Genomic DNA, 18265 nt, shown 5'->3' on the forward strand with positions numbered 1-18265 from the left:
GGTAACCTCCCTTTTCTGCCACTGACTGATGAAATTCCACTTCTTTTCAAGTTCTTAACTGTTTTCCACTTAAACTGCAGCTGTATAGCTTCTTTTAAAATCTTAGGTAATAGACCTTATCAACATAATTTTGGAAATACAAATATTTTGCATCTCTTCCCAACTGGTTTCGATGGAATCAAAAACAAAAGCTAAGCAATTTTCACTTTCAAACTAAGCAGAAGGAATTTGTCAGTGATCACTGATCTTGTTTTAATCTTAGCATCCAGCTGTTTTCATCTGTGCCTTATCCTTAACAATAAACAGGTCTATTCTTTAAGAAGTTCAATATCAGCCTAAGACATCTGTGCATTAAAACATCTGTTTCTACCACAAGAACTTTTGTTTCTGACCAAACAAAGGTCAAACATAAGATTTCCAATCCCAGAATTCCAGTGCTGAATTTTCACCCATCAGTCTTAAGGTACAAGACTGGAACCTTCTTGTTTCCAGGTAAGAAAAAGGTAACTATATGTTCATTTTACTACTGCAATGTACACAGGTTAAGATATACAATGTCTTCAGAAAAAAACTGCTTCTATTGAAGTCTGACCTTTTGTGTCAGAGATCTGTAACTCAGGATGGCAACATGCCCCATATTGAGGGGAAACCTTTCACACCTGCTCCACCAGAAATTTCAGGGGCACTTCTGTGACAGACAGGGGTAAAAAGCATATGTCTAAAATATATAGAGATAATTGCTTACTTGGCTTTAAATGGGGAATCAGACACAGCATTTTTTGCTTCCATCAAGCTCTCATATTCCTTTGCCCTGGAGGAGAAAATATTCATTATTATTGACTATTGTCTAAAGTGTACAGGATGTAAGACCAGCAAGGGAGTTCAAACCTTTGGGTTTTTCTGCTTCATAATAAAGCACTGCACTTCTGTCAATTCTGCTCTGTCATAATCCATGGATGCTTAACTACTGGCCATTGGCCATTAACAAGTCATGATTAACATTACTACTATAGAATAACACCAGTACACAAAAGGTGTATTTAAGTTGACTTTCCAAATGGTAGAAAATTTCACAAGTGATATATAAAACTGTAGTAATCTGCTATTATAAAATATTAGTGATATAATGATATAATAATATTATAAAATGATTAGTGATATAATGCTATATAATATTATGATTAAAATACCTGAGCAATATTATTATATAAAACATTAATGGCATAAACATGTAGTACACACCAGATTAGTACATCAGAGAGATTACAATTAACATACAAATAATTGGTTACATTTACAGGCACAGGAGCATTTTTTATGTAATTACTGACTGTAGTGTAACATAATGAATGTTAGGCACACAGCACAGAAACTCCACCGACTCCTTTACTGCTGGAAACAGAAACACAACCTCTTTAGTCCCTTAAAAGTATTGTTTACACTGGCCATATGCCAGAAAGCAGGAAGAGGGAGACAAGACTTTTTTCCACTGCTTGTTTTCACTCCAGCCAGCCTGTGCCAACAGGTGAAAACCCTGTCATTCCTGGAGCAAGGCAGCAACCACAGTGACAATCCTGTACCCCATTTCTAACACACACACAACGCAGAACTAATCCAGGCACTGCAGTGATGCAGATACATTTCTCTCAGCTACATATATTAAACCATTCTTTATATTTTCTGTTTACCCAAATGGCTCAAGTTTCCCAAAGCTACTCAGATTTTCTTTTCATTTGCTTCACCGTTCCAACTTGTGTTCCACACAAATATTGTTACATCACCACCATGTCTGATTTGTGGGTCATTAATAAAGCCATTAATCACAGCTGAACTTAGTATTAAACATGAAGGTGAGATTCCTTTATTAACCTTTTGCCTTCTTAGCCAGAAATAACACATTTCAGCTTCTGTACAGACAAGTCAGTCAAACCTGAATTATCACCCCAAAACCCTGTTACACACGGAGTGCTTTAAATCCCCTGCAAAGCCTGTACCAACTATCTGCTAAGCACACCTCTAATGCTTCCATTCAGCTTTCACCAATCCTGCTTTTCCTGTGTCAGTATCCAAATATCCTCCTGCTAGCAGCACATACATGATAACCTGAGATAATTTACTTACCTATTTATCAGTTGTTACTGATAGCCCCAGTTAAATGGCTTAGGGTTAAAAATATAATTAATAAGACTTAATTAGACTTAATAAGACGAAACTTCTCAACACATCTAATATCCCATTGATCACCATTTGTCCCCTCATTCACCTCTGCCCTTCATTGCTTTGATACTGCAAGAGTGATTTAAGAGCTAGAAACTCAGGAGTGTAACAGGAACCTAGTGCTTGCAGTTCTTATTTTTTTTCCAGTTTAAAATATCACAGCTTCCTAGACACTGAAATGAATGTGACATTTCAAGGGATGAGGTATAAGGGCATTCGTTGTAACTATTTGTTTTCCTAGAGAAGAGAGGCAAACATGTACTAAAACATGGTGTGTAAATAATCTGCTAACAGCTATGAAACTCTGAATTAGCCACATCAAAATACCTCTGCTTTATGTTGCTACTGGACATTCAGCAGAGCCATGGAAAACTCTAGCTACCCTTTAAAAGTAAAAGCAAGCTTAATGAACATGAACTTCATGTATATACTTTCACTGTGTTTTTCAATAGTACATCACTGTTGTAGAATGATTGTCCTTTATTATTATTATTATTGGTTTTAATCACAATTTTTGATGACAAATAGGCTGACAACACAACAGGCTGACACATATGACCTTCAAAATACTCTGAAAAAGTTTTTCTCCTATCTGTGCCAACAATAAATTATTATTTCAACTTGCATTCCAAGGTCTGACAAATCTTTGACTAAATTCAACAGAAGCAGCCCTGGAGAAATAATTAAAACTGGACCCAGTAACAGCATTAAATCAACAGGTCATATGAATAACTCTGCATCCTGAGCAACCAGAAACCTGAATAACATTACCCAGCTCCAGCTGTGATATTCCACTAGTGGACATGCTCATCGAAAAAGAAGAGCAGTCAGAAACAATCATATACTGTAAGAGCATTGTGGTTTTGAAGGCTGATGTGCCTACTAGGTGTTAATAAAACATCTCACTTCTACTGTAGCTCTAAAAATCTGTGCAAGCTTTTTTCTCTTATTTGGAACCCTTCTTGCTTAAAAAGACAGATAAAATGTGTAACAAGGACTCCTACCTAGCTGACAAGTATTTTTAGAGAGAAATGCAAAAATAGGCTACAATATTCAGCTGAGCATTAACCTGATCTGGGGACCATTCAGCCATGAAGAGTGACACTGCCAGTTCATGATATCATGATGTCCTGCACATCACACTGATTTGCAGATGTCACTTTTTAGACCAAGAACCAATTGCACATCTGACAACTCACCTTCCACTTTAAGACATTTTTAACTTTCTTCTTGTTGTGACAGGCAACAAAAAATGATTAAATTTACTCATGGGATTTGACACTACAGCAGGCTGACTTCTATTTGTTGATTACTATTGATTTTCTTTGTTACTTCATTTAAAAATCAATAGCTGGAAAGAAAAATAGGCATGGTTTACACAAATTTAAACATGCTATTGTATGCTAGAGAAGGCTACAGTTTTGGCAGGGCACTGGCATCCAATTATGAGAAAAGCTCTTAACAGGTGAAACCAAGGGCTCCAGATCGATATTCAGTTTTCTTCCTCAATCAGAGAAAGTGGCCATAAATTAGGCTCATCAGTGTTATTTTCAAGACACTCCCAAAGCAAATAATTTTACATTTTTTTCAGCTTTCCACTGCACTCAGACTAGAGGACAGAAGGTAAAGTTTAGTACAAAACTTAGAGAAGAAAAAAATAAAAATAAATTGGTACTACCTGGAGTTCATCCGTGCCTTTAGCTTTTTGGCCTTCTTTTTAATTTTCTGTTTCTCCTCTCCATCTTTTAATGGTTCCACAGGAACAGAACTCTCAATCACAATGTCCACAATGTACTTTTTTAATGACAGGTGCTCCTGCAGAAAATATTGAAATTATATTTAATGGTATACTATGTGATGGAGATCACAGATGATCTTGCAAGGAAAAAAACAGTGGTAAATATTTAACTGAAGGTTATGAAAATGAATCCAAATCTGAAAATAAATCTTGGGAAACAGATTATTTCACACTGGAGAGAACAAGCTGTGTGTTTTCTAAAACGGGAGAAAAATTATTAAAAACAGAACAATAAATACTGTGCCTTCATTTCAAGAAATTGTTACCTAACAAGTATGGATATGCATTTTACTATTCACTACTTATAATGTTACCATTTATTAATAGGACTATTACTTTTTCTGTCACATTAAAAAATTTGAATTTAGGCAAAATATTGGCAAAATTTCAGTTCCCCATAGAAGAAATGCTAAACAACCAGTTCAATGCCCATTACTAGAATGTAGTTACACAATTTTTAACACACTGAGGCTTGTATCTGTTTTTTTATTATAAAGTACAGATCACCACAGCTTATTAGGATAATTTATCCTTGAATATTATTATGGCCACAATCAGATGTGGTTATTCCATCCCTTTCAGTAAGTACCCTTAAAATTCAAAGTAAAAGGTGAAGTGCTAAAAAAAAATTATAGACAGTATTTTCCAGAAAACAAACTATATTTTCTTTCACTGATTCAGGAAAATACTGTGCCTGTTGAAAACAAAATAAATCTCAGTGAAATTTCCTGGAAAAAGACCATTTAGTTTTTGGAAAGTAGTGCTGCATGATATAACCTAGGAATATATATCTGGTGGAAACAGTAAATGAAATATCTATTTTAAATCATAGGAATGCAAAATGAATACTGAATTAGTAGGTCTAATTCTACTGAAGGAGTACTGGACAGAAGAAATCCAATCCAATCCTCCAGGCACATTCTAGAAGTAATGTTGATTTTCCCTTTGCTCCTCTGCCTACCTTGGGTAAGTCCAGGCACACCTGAACAGTTTTCCTCAGTGAATTGTCTGAGTTGTTCAAACCATACACATTGCTATGGATTGCTACAGTCACTTGAAAGGTAATTTTAACAGCTTTTGTAGATGTCTGTCCTGCCCTTAATATTCTCCATTTAGTTTTAGCAAGAAGTGTTTAGAAGAAAACCTCCTCAGGGTATCTCCAGAGGCTGTGTCCTTGGAGAATGAGTGCATTGCAGTGAGTTAGTTCTCCACCAAGCTGCTGCAGTGCAGAACAAACCATCTCCATCCTGGTTATCAACCCCCAGCTCAATTTTGTCTCCTCAGAGAGACGTATCCGCAACACAACAAAATACCTTTTCCACTAATTTTCTTTTCAAAACCAGAAATCCAGTCCTTAGGTTCAAATTGCACAGGAAACAGGGGGTTTGGAGTTTTGACAATGTTAAGAAAAGAAAGGACTTCCTCAGAACAGACCATGGCACTGCTGCTTTGCTACCATGCTTCAGGGTACTGATTCTGTGACATCTAATGAGAAAGATAACTGTGAATTATTTCCATGGGATTTGGTATGAACATCCCTGCTTTCCAAAGGGTACAGCCCAGCACCTCCAGGAGCTATGTCAGGTCTCTCCAGTGAGATGCAGCACCTGTAACACACAAAACTATCCAGGGCTATCACTGTACTTCTACATCTTTGTTTAACAGTGCTACTGGGATTCTGGCTCATCACATCTTCAAACTGTTATTGCTCCAAAGTGACAGCAGAGTTGAATAAAGCTCCCACTGCACTCTGCTATGGCCACCACGCTACACGGGAGGCAGCCAGGCTGCTGTGCAGCCACACCAGGGCAGCTGTGACCACAGGGTCACACTTCTGCTGGGCATGAAACAAGGAGATGATGCTTTGTACCCCCTGTACAGACACTCGTGTCTTTTTTCATCATCTTATCTGTGATTAGCTGCTGACTTGAAGAGAGCTGTAGGGTTCAACAAGCACATTCATGCCCCAGGCTGCGGAGCCAGGAGAGCACCCACGATGGTTGCACACATTTGTTCACAGGAACTCGAGCACGATGGTTCTCAGCGTTCTCAGCTTTCACACAGGGCAGTGTGGATTAATATCAGACTTCATCCATACAGCTCATTAAAGTCAGACCAGAGTAATAATACCTCATGTCACAAAAACAATCACTTTCTGAAGGCACAGATCAAAGTGTGGGATTATCACCATGGGCAGATCGACACCATTCAGGTGTGAAACAAGAATAACAAATAGCTTGGTATTGGGTGACAACTGGCACCTGAGGAGGGCTGCTGCTACATCACCCTCCAGAGCAGGGGAAAAATATTTATCTCTGTGTTTTATTGAGCTCCCACGAGTTACCTGAAAAAATTAAAGTTTTAGAATCCAGTAACACTGAAGTGCAGGAAGTCCAATCCTTTAAATAATTCAACTCATGAGTAATTTTGCCTGTACACCCATAGCTGGGCAGGTGAACACACCACAGAAATAACCATCAGAGCATAAAAGGGAGTGAGGCACTGTTTTTAAAGAAAACTTTTGTGATCCTTTCATTTAAGTAAGAATGAATCTCATCAATATTTCTAATAAATGTAATGCAGGATAACTGGGTAATGTGGACACTTCTTCCTGAAAGCCTTTCACCTTTTTTTAAATTATTTTTTTATATAAGTAAATGCTAAGTGCAGTCAGAATTTCTGAGACTAAATTAATTTATTATTTCCCTTAAACCATTCTGGATTTCTCCTTATGGCAACATGAGGGGTCATCACTGGTCTGGTCCTGTGCTAGACTGAGCACATTCTGGCCCCAAATCCTCAGGTACTGGTAAACCACCAGATCTTTGGAGAATTTAGGCCATTTAGGCCATAAATGCAAAACATTATTAAACAGAGGATCTTTTTTAATGGAAACTTTTGTCATTAAAACCTGTATTCAGCCCTACCAAAAATGTTCAGTGCAGTTTCAGTTTCAGCCATAACAGTTTTAGCTGCACAATTTCTCTGAAGCTCTGTTTTAAAAGCTTATGTACCACATACTAATTTTGCTGCCTCTGTCCTACCAGAACACCTTTTTATCTCAAGATTAATCCAGAGCCAGCAACAATGGTCATTCCATATCAGATTTCTGCCATCATTTTTCATACTTGATACTCATCCTCTGAGCTGCACAGCTGAGATCAGGACTATCACAAAGTAAGGTCTCAGCTTTCATGAAGGTGGCAGAATCTGTGCCACAAAGGGCAGACACTGTTCTGTGCTGGGATGTACAGCTGCAAAATAAAGAAACAAGAAGTGAATGCTGACATGGATTTCCTCATGATCACCTGTATATGTTCCTCTCTGCTCATGAGATGATGGCTCAGTGACCCATTAGAGTAGAAATACTCCTGCTCTTTTCTCTCCAGTGTTATTTCCATGCATTCTCCAAAGCTAAGGATTACTGTTAAAAATCCCAAGGTATCCTGTACCCCTCTCAGGGGGGACCCTCAGTCTCCAGCTGAAAAAGCCATGAAGTATAAGTAAGGTAGTAAAGATCCACCATGTGATATTTAATGGCATTTTGTACAGACACATGTTGTTATTGGACAACATTATAGAACCTCCAATTTTTTATGGAGCACTGAAGTAATTTTTAGAACAACTGACATAAATTTCTGTAAAAGTGTCAATACTTTATTTACAAACAAGGTGATAAAGACTACTATTAAATGCCCACGTAACACTGCAGTCACCACAAAGCAGACAGAAAGTAGATTATTTACAAAAATGCCTGCTATTCCTTCTGTCTCCCTCCATTCTCAACTATTCTGACTTTAAGTCAAGTCATTGAAAATCCTGAAACTTTCCAAATGCAACAAATGGGCCTCATCTACAAACTACACGAGAAATTGAGTTGCCAAAACCATTACAGCTAAAGCTAGTCACCCCTGAAGTCACACTCTTGCTGGTTATTGCCTAGTCCACTTCAACTGCCTGTACCAGAAAATCTACCCTGTTAATCTCATATCTTGAAGTTGATAATTTCAGTTGATGAGGCATTTCTTATAACCAACATTTTCTCTGCTTCTTATATGACATGTTTACTCTACAAGGATTACAGCATTATAATCAATATCTCCTGAAATAAAAGTAATTTTTTTCAGACTCCAGAACCAACATAATTGCAAAGTTTTCCATGGACAGTGTAGCAAATGGTATAAAATGCTGAAACGCTATATAACTGAGCAGGGTCTACTTCTGCTTGGATGAGGAACTTAAACTGTTTTCTAAACCTCAGTAATCTGTATAAAATACAACAGCCGGACAAGAAATTTCCCATTTGACATCCTCTTCCTACAATAGCCATTCACAGCTCTTCAGCAGCCCTCCCCATTTAGTGTCCTAATTACAGCAAGAGCATCCATGGATCTGTCCTGGGCAGATGAAACCTTGGATATGTATTTATCAAACCAGAACACAACTGCATCTTTTTGACTATGGCACTTCTTGGCTCTCTTATTAAATATAAGCTACTATTCATTTCACTACTCAGAAAATATTAAATAGGAATTTTATTAAATTGTGAAGTGTACCAAACGGAATTCTTCCGTACAAAATTCCTTCCTTCTAAAATTAGAAGTAACCATAACCCAAAAACTTATTTCCTGTTCCTTTCTGTATAAGTAAGTGTTGCCTTTTTATGAATTGTGCCTGGGGCATGCCTGCATAGGCAGGACAATACTGCAGCAAAGCCAAGAAGGGAAGGAGAGTCTGGCTGTGGTGGTGCAGGGCAGCCCCAGCTGCAGATGCTCTGTGTTATCCCTGGCCCTCCCCCCAAAACACACTGTTCCCCCCACCACAGGCAGGGCCAGGAGGCTCTGGAATCCTCAGGAGAAGGCAGGAGCAGCAGCCAGTGTACCTGGGAGCTCCTGGCACCTACTCCAAGCTCAGGGTGGCAGCACTGCAGGGAGATCCTCTGTCCAGCACAGGGCAGGGCAAGGCCTGGTAGTGCCATGGTCACCCAAGGGTGGGAGCCAGGGCTCCTTACCTGGGCTCCATCATTTATAAACTGATCAAGTCACAGATGTGGAAAACCTTCCTGGTTATTGGACTTTCACCCAAAAAAACTAAGCCAAAATGACCCTGCTGAATCTCAAGAGTTTATAGGGCTTTTTCCCTCTGTTATTTTTTCATTTTCATTCCCTTTTACATTTCTGGATTCTGGCCAGAACTGAAGCAGAGATGCCAGAATACTGTAAGGCTGGTTATTCTGTTATTTTTGTATTCTTTCCAACCTTGAATCCTCAAGTTCTGAAAGAAAAGGCATTCTCATAAGTGTTCTAACCCAATTCTGCAGACCAAGGCAACTTGAAAAACATCTGTTTATCTAAATTCAGTCTTCAGAACTTCCAAACACTTGTTACATGCCCTCTCACATCAGAATTAAAATATAAACATGAGGAAGTCTATAAAGAACTACCTGTAGTAACTTATATCACATAATAATAGCTGTCACTCATTTACCATTTTAATATAAAAAACATATATCAAACTGAGTATTTTCCATAAGGGTAAGGTATATATATTCTAGCAAATCAATAGGTAACTATTCTGAAGCCTATATATATCTTTTGGATTTACATCTCTACCTGTTTCAAAATAAACAATATCCTGTGTAACTGCAGAAAATCATTAAAAAGTGTTTTCACTATTTATTACCAATGTCAGGAATAATGGTTTCTTACTTGTGTATATAATCATTTAAAGGATATATTTGCCAGATTTTGAAGGGTTTTTTTAAGGTTCAGTTCTAAATCATATTACCACAGGAATATTTGTTCATGATTTTACTACATGCTTCAACTGAACTCCTCGCTATTTTATTTTTTCCTCATAACCTAGGACAATATTTAATATGGAAAACAGATGCTGAAGCAGACTATGAGTTATATCAAAAGCATACTTCAATTTTAAACAATGACAGCCTGAAACACAAATGATCAGTAATTCTTAATCAGAAAGAGATCAAATACTATTATAGGACCACAAGTGATGATCCACTCCAAAATATGAACACTCATAGAAAGAAATAACAATATGAGTTAATAAGTGTTACTAGAGGTGCTACATGTATAAGAAACAGGTCATAAAGCAATGACTATTCACATATTTTCTCAAAATCAAGATTTTAATTATTCACATTTATATGCTAGAAGAATTATTCATTTTCTATGCTTGAGAAGATGAGTTGAGACCATTAAAAAACTTGTATTAGTCATTCAAAACTGAACAGTGACCTTTCACTGTACAACTAGGTTTTCCTTGACATCTGGGATTTAGGGTTTTTTTCCATGAGGGACTAATCCTTTTTAGTATGCCCAAACTAAAAACTACTTTTACTGCTAATAGTGGCTGTGCTTTCAGTCACCTTGCTTGTCCATAGATTCAATGACACAACAGTCTGCCACTAAGATAAATAACAAATAATATTCTTAATAGAAGCTTCAAGTATTTCTTCATCTTTTTAGTATCATTCCCACTTGTCACTCCAAAATGTGGGAAGAGAAGGCAAAGTAAAGATGTCTCTTCTGTGGGGATGAGAATTTTGCATCCTGGCCATGGAAAGCATCCCTGCAGGTGAGGGAGGAAAGCTGGAATAATTGACATTATCATCTGGCTGCAAGGACAGCTGAGAGAAAGGCGGGGATCAGAGTGCAGTTGGGTCTGCCAGAAGTAGGTTTTTTTTACTGGCTGTGAATATTCAAAGTATCCAAGCCAAAACCAGGAAGGGTGCAGCTGCTGGCAGTGATCTATCAAAATTAAAGGCACAGCCAATAAACAATTAATCATATACACTTATGCCAAGAAAAACAACACTTTATAATAAATTGAAGGTAAGAAGCTATTGCTATGCAAAGTACAAAAAACTAGAATTGATGTATGGGGTACTGAGAGACCTTCTGCAAGCTGCAACATGGATTAGACTTTATAATCATTGATTTTTCATGACAATGTCTTCTAGGACAGAAGTGTTCACAGCAGAACGACATGGCCAGAGCTCCTGGGCTGAAAGGACCACAGGTATCCACAAGGTATGAAATCTCCATAAACAAAAATGGACCACAAATGCCTGGTGTAATTCCAGTCCTCTAGCAACACAAAACTCTGCTCTAAAAAAAATCCTTCCTTCCTCAGGAAAAAAAAAAAAAAAAAAAAAAAAAGAATGAGTAAAGCCAACTCAACCAGAACCTGAGGCTTTACTGGGATGGGGAGTTCTCATTTGCAAGTGATTTACAGATTCTTTCCCCTGAGCAACAGGGAAGAAAAATGGGCTACTGTTGGAGAACTATAATCAGATGCCAAGAAAAAAAATGAACTTACTATGAAGTCTGTGGGTAAAGCAAACAGGAATATTTTTCTACATATGACCAAATCACATGCACCACCTTACTGTCCAGAAATGGCTGCAGTACCACCAGAGCTGGGTCAGGATCATCTCTGTGTCCTCTAATGGTCATAGTGAAGCAGCCAAATGCCAGAAGAGATGAAGGGCAAACACCAGGGCAAGAGCAAGGCTGGACACACTGACCAGAGCTGTGGCTGCCCCTGGATCCCTGGAAGTGTCCAGGCCTGGCCAGGAAGTGTCATGGGGCTTGGAGCACCCTGGGAGAGTGGAATGTGTCCCTGCCCATGGCAGGGGTGGCACTGGAGGAGCTTTAAGATCCCTTCCACCCCAAACCAGTCTGATTCTATTAATGAACACAGACATATAACATACATATGAATGCTCCAGAATAGAAAAGATTTTTAAAAGCAACATACCCACAGGTATAAACACCTCAAACTCCTCTATTAGATGAAACTAAAAATGTGACCAGATCTTTTAGACAGGCTACCAAAGGAGTTCACAAAACACTGTTATTAATTTAAATACAAGAACACGAAAACACTGATTCAGAAAGGAAAACGAAAGCATTTTTTCAATACTGTGAAAGCGAAAGCAATTAAACAATAGTTATATATAATATAATTGTAATGAAAACATAGTGTATTGAAAAAAAAATTAGCAAAATCCTGGCACCACCATGTGTCTAGAGAAGAAATCTCCTTGTAAATACAGATGAAGAGCAGCAAGGGTCAGACATCAAACTATCCCCACATCTTTTTCCCTTAGTAATTTCCTCTACAAGAAATAATGGAAGCAGCATACACCTCTAGGAAAGCAGCTCAATTTCTTTCAGAAAAACAACTCCTCACTCCTAAAATCTAAAAATCTTTTAGAACTTCCAAGTGCTGTGGACACAAGCTCTGCCTGTGTGTGGTGCTGGCTGTAAAGCTCACCTGGCTGGCACAGCACAGGTACCAGCCCAGCTCTGCTCAAGGCTCCCAGCATTACCCTGCCAGGGCTGGTGCTGTACCCAGGGCAGCTGCCAGCACAGGAGGCACTCTGTAAATCAGAGCTGGGCCAGGACAGGCTCCCACTGCAGCCCCAGCCAGCTGGGCAGCCACACTCCACAGGGAGCTTTAGTCACTGGCCAGCAGCTTTTTCTAAAGGAACGTGGGTGGGCTCAACCAACCGGGTCTTTTTATAAATCCTCACATTTTAACGCTGTCAGTCTTCAGACAACAATCACCTCTCTACTCCATCATGGGATTATGTTCTCATTTGATCTAAATACACCTCTTAGAAGTTCTTTGTTGCCTTTATATAAAGACAATAGAATCAGTTTTCTCTCCTGATAAAAAAAGCACATTTTTCACATATGCAAACAACAGTTCATAAATATCCCTCCATCCTTCTCTGGAATACATAAAACTGTAGCATGCAGCCTATATAAATTAACCAAACCCTGAAAAGTTATCCATTGCATCTAGTTTTTAGAAGAGCTTTTAATTTATTAGAAACATTAATAGACCACATGGAATGACATGATTTATATTCTGAAAGTACCTTTAAACCATGGTATTTAAACGCCAGGAGACAGAGAATGAGCTGGGACAATGGTTCAAAGGGAGCTCTTGGGTGTAATTCTCCAAACAAACCAGGAGAGACAAGAAAGGCAAAGGCAAAAGGGAAAGCAGAGGAGCATAAAGGTGAATCTGTAGGAGCTACAAGTGGGAGAAAACAGATCTACAAGGTCCTTGCAGAGACTCTTCAGCCTAATGAAATCACCAGGTGTTGTCCTATGGCTTTTGCAGGCACCTATTCAGTGAGGCCTTTGTGTCACACAGGCTTTAATTCAGCAAAGCAATTAGTGAGGACTACCAACATACTAATTGATTCCAGTGAAGTCAATGAAAGCAAATTGCTTACACTGTTTACATCTTTTGCTGAACTAAAAGCAACGTGGATGTTGAGAGAGGGGACGGGAAATCAATAGCACAGAAAATGGCAGTGCAAAAGCAGGCGAAGCTGAGGGTTTGATGGAAGCAGCCAGGCACTTAAGCAGAGAGATAATGTAAGGCAGGACGCTCTTACTGCACTGGAGATAATGCTGAAATGATGTGGGGCAGTGGCAGCATTGAAAGCTTCAGAAATATACTGAAGTGACTTGAAGCCTGCTGCAAGTTTTACCACCTAGGTGAATTAATGTATCTGTAAGAGGCTAGACAAAAGCAAAGTTACAAAGGAGGTAACCAGTGTGAACAGAACTTAATTTGCTTTTACAGGATAACCACTGTTAGAAAACCAAGAGCTATTTACTGTAAGACAAAGCTACAGCTGTTTCAGCTGGAGACTAATAAAACCCCAAATGCAGAAAACCCAAAAGGCTGACACGCAGTGAAGCTGCCACACAATCTGAGAAAGAACTTCATGCTTTTTCATTTTTATCTTCATTCATAGCAAAACTATTCTCTTTGTGCATTTCACCTCCACAAATGAATTCACCTTCCTGATGGTTTAATCCCAACTGTCAGCTCCTGCACCAGACATGCTGGAATTAAGCACAATAAGCACTTAATGCCAAGCCAGTGGGACACTGCTCCAACATAAAGTCTGCTTTACCTCTGAAAATGTCTCTAAACTTACAGAGGTTTTAGACACTACAGCAAAGAGAATAACCCTAGAATACATCTTTTTGTTTGTGGTATGACCAACTCCCACTACCCACCTGGCCTGGAGGAATCAGTGTCCATGACCATTAAGAAGCTATAATTTCTTGCTTATAGTCAAATCAACAAAGAAAAATCCTTTCTGTGTGAAGAGAAATGATATAATCATTTTCTTTTAAATCAGTTTCCAAAGTCTTGAGGAGATACCTAAATCTGAGGTACCGATATGGACAAAATTTAAGTATTTCAAATCCTATGATTTCTCAAGTAAAAGTAAAGAAATTCTAAAATCAGATTAGAATTTTATAAAAGCTTTCTTTCAGGCAGCTACCTAATATATTGAACAGGCTGAACACAAAATGAGTCAAAGATCAAGAGTAAGTTATGTGAGGTGTCAAGTGCATAAGGTTAAAGGTGAAATTTTATTAGGTCAAAGGTGATATAAATAAGATCTTTTATGTCAAAGAAGAAGGGTCACAGACAAGACATATATAATCTAAAGACATCACAGACGACAAGTAATAACTTTAAGTAGCACAAGGGTGTTCTCACTAGAGTTACCTTTACTGACTAAAAAATTGAAAACCTTGATAAGTAAGTAACTATGACTATTACAAAGCTTCCCTGGAATATGGGTTCACTTCTGTAAAATATTTTGGAATTTTTTTTCACAAGTATTTCAAAACTTGGGAAGTTACTGACTGTTTTAGTTGTGAATAAAGGGACACAGAAAGCAGATTGCTCTGATTAGTAAAACTGCTTTCTTACTTTACACTGCCCAGATCTATAACGAGTGTCTTATTACCATTCTTTGGGGGGAAAAAAAAAAAGTAATAAAAAGCAGAGAAGGCCTCAGACCTAGGAAATTTCAGGTTATGGTAATATAGTTCAGAATTTTATACCTGGACTAACTGAAATACAGGCATAAATAATATATAAAATACCTAGCAATGGAAGCCTCCATACACTGCCAGTGTGTCAAATACTATGCACCATCCTTGAATAAGGATATGGGAACCTGCTATAGTAAGATCAAGTTAAAATTGTTCTCTCCTTTCTCTCCTGTAACAAGTTTTATTCAAGGAATATATATATTTAACCTTCACCTAGGTCTTAAGTTCTCATCAAAATGTTTTGCTGAGAAACCCTGGATTTAGGCACAAAAATCAGGATCTTTGTGCCCTCTAGTGGAACTTTTTTTCACCAGCTGGATGCAAAAGCAGCTGTCAGTACCTGATCCCATTCTCCAGAAACTGGAACTGTTCAGCTATCAAATTAGATGTGGAGAGCATGTAATGCCCAGTCACAAGGAAATCCAGTTCACTGTTTTCCTCCAGATTCCTCTGAGCTAGCTGCCCAGCAATAACCACACTTCGGTCACCAGTGGCCAGACAGGTACCAGTAAAGGCCAGAGAGATCCAATAAGATGTCAGTCAATACCTGGGACTGCCCTCAACAGGACAGATTCTGGGAAATCTCACAGTTGGTATTTCCAGGAAAACAGGTGCAGTACGGAGATTTCTCACATACATACACTAGGTAAGCCTAAAGGCACCTAAAATCTAAATCCAAAACCACACAACTCATACTAAGCCCTATCCAAGAGGAAAAAAGAAACTGAGAAACCAGTTTATGTCCTTTCATTACAGCTGGGAAGGGGCAGGAACATCCAACTCCACAAACATTTATTCCTCCAGACTACTGTGCCTCTCCAGTTACATTTTTCTGCTTTTTCAGTGATAACCACACCTCTGTGAATTTCAGTACTTCAGAGACCTAACTCTCCGACGCTTTTTAAAAAGGAAAACACATTACAACCAGACATAAGAAGCTGAAAAGAGAAGATTTTAGTAAATAAAAATAGTAAAAGAACTGTGAAGGAAAGCGAAAAATCTGAACTACTGGACAGTGTCATCTGAATCAGCTTGGCTGGAAACAGATTTCCAAACACAATTAAGTTCAGTCTGAATCAGTGCTGAATAACTGGCTTGCACACTATTTCCTCCTAACACCTGACAGATATAATACAATAATGCACAAATTTTTTGGATGTGGCAGAACCCAAATTCTCATAGAAAAGGCCTTGACTTAATACTGTAGTTAAATTCTGGCAGCAGCAACGAAAAATTAAATGAGACAACTATGCAGGTGTCTTTTCTAAAAAAGAGTAATCTCTCAGTATAATATAAAATGTCCTCAATGCTTCCTCAAAATCACCCTAAATGCCAGCTCTTCTAAAGAAGCTACTGAAAAACTATTATTCTTCTTAGCAATATTAATACTTCCAAAATGTTTTAAATCTTACATTTTGAACTAATTTAGCACTGCAGTTTTCAGCATTTACACTTGATTCACAGTATAAGCACATCTGCTCACCTACAAAAGGACTAAGGGATTTTAAGCAACAAGAAGCAGCAAAGAAAATAGCAGGATGGTGACAACTGTAATGTGTAAGATTTTTAGGATGAAAAGATAAATGTAGTGACATAAAAAATGCCTTTAACAGAAAAGCAGTTAGTCACATCAACTTCAAATGGCAATTGCCTGCAGTATGTGAATGTTCCTTTCACTGCTTTTCACTGGTAGCCTGCTATGACTCCCATGCTAACAGAAACAGTTCTGCTGAACTCCTTTCTCAAGACTTTCATAGGCTACTCAGCCAAATGGCATTTAAAACCAGAAGTAATATAGAAAAACAATACAAAACTTACCACTTCTTCATCTGAAAGCTCTCGTCCTTGTATACTGCTGTTTTCTCTCACAGCTTGTTGGTGTTTCTTCCCTTTAATGTGGCTGAAAAGATACACTTCTGATGAAATCTGTAATGATAATAATTTAATAGTTATTTTTCCTCTGCAAATGCCATAATGTATAAATAACAGTACTTCAAACATAATAAAAATACGTCAATTTATCAGGGGTATGTTCAGAAATTCAAGCACAGTACTTTACTTCTCAACCTAATTTACATAAATATCTTTTATGCAGGATTTAACAGTAAATTATAGAATGATTTGCTGGCCAGCAGTGTAGTAATAGATTAAAAAATACGTTAGGCTGTCCTCTAACTTTCACTTCGATCTAATTTCATATACTGGAGTTTCATTCTGAAATGCATGATGAGTGAGTACACAAGACTCCAGCCTGCTGAGCTTGAGTTTCTGTTCCAGCACTGCCTGAGGTGATCCCATGCAATCTTGCTTAATGCAGCAATTGAAAAGAAATAATGCTCAGTGGCATATAAAGCTCCAATAATGCAGTCTCTGCAAAGCAGTAAAAACAGTTATCAATAAGAGATCTCTCATCTCTGGCCCAGTGGCTGTGTGGCTTCTCTCCCCCACCATTCCTGGGACAGGGAGGGCAGGCACAGGCAGAGAGCCCCTGCTTGAGGTTGGGACACTGACAAGCAATGTCATCGGCTTCCAACAGTGACCAAAAAATCAGACACCAAAGGAAGAGAGGAGACAAAGTGAACATTCTTTTTCTGTCTGACACTTCTAAGCATCCAACCAAACACAATTCAAGAACTTGATGTGGTTTCTCTGTGAATTTCAGTCCAGTGACACTTAACCAATTAGCCCCTGAACTCACAGTAAATTCAAATATCCACAGCATCTTAGAAAAAGGTGTTCCCAGTTCAGCTGCCTGCTATGTAAAGGACTACATCCTTTACTTTGCTTTAAATCTATCTTTTAACTACCTTCTTCCATCTGATGCTCCTGAGTTCTTGCTTCTCTCAGCAGAGACAGCCAATAACTGAGCACTGCCCAGTCTCCATTCTACCCACAACTCTACAGCTCTTTTAATCTTCCCTAACCCACCTGATTTATAGACAGAAGAATAAGATGCACTTTTTACAAAAGCAGAGCAGGGATACAGTAAACATGCAAGTGAGTGAAGCAGAACTTGTAGCTTCATGGCTTGGATTGGTCTTGCAATTCCAGCAGTATCCCCTCTGCCCAACTCACCATGACATTGCACAATGAGCACTGCTTCTTTCGCTCATACGGTGTGAGCTTTGGTGCATAGTCAGTATTAGCATGTCTTCCACTACTGAGTTCAGCTGCTTTCTCTTTTCTCTGTTCAATTTGTTCCATGTGCCTTCTAATACTTTCATCATGCTGAATGGAAAATAAACAAAGTAATGAAGAGAAAACACATTGAAGGACAGCAAATGGAATTGAACTGTGCAAAGAAATAGTGATGTATTTTTCAACTAATGTATCCTTTTTA

General features: G+C 38.4%; 1 protein-coding gene across 2 annotated transcripts in view; it reads right to left on the bottom strand.

The window, feature by feature from the left end:
- The window catches only part of SCAPER (S-phase cyclin A associated protein in the ER), a 133171-nt gene that overhangs the window by 75677 nt on the left and 39229 nt on the right, over nt 1-18265 (bottom strand). For both annotated transcript variants that reach the window (XM_086849343.1, XM_023934234.2), the window contains exons 19-22: nt 18001-18153; nt 16744-16851; nt 3896-4032; nt 746-811 (exon numbers count right to left, since the gene is read on the bottom strand). In XM_086849343.1, coding sequence (XP_086705469.1) covers nt 746-811; nt 3896-4032; nt 16744-16851; nt 18001-18153 — 464 coding nt within the window. The remainder of the gene's footprint in view (nt 1-745; nt 812-3895; nt 4033-16743; nt 16852-18000; nt 18154-18265) is intronic.

Source organism: Cyanistes caeruleus, chromosome 13 (genome assembly GCF_971803275.1).
Source record: "Cyanistes caeruleus chromosome 13, bCyaCae1.hap1.1, whole genome shotgun sequence".
Classification (NCBI taxonomy): Eukaryota; Metazoa; Chordata; class Aves; order Passeriformes; family Paridae; genus Cyanistes; species Cyanistes caeruleus.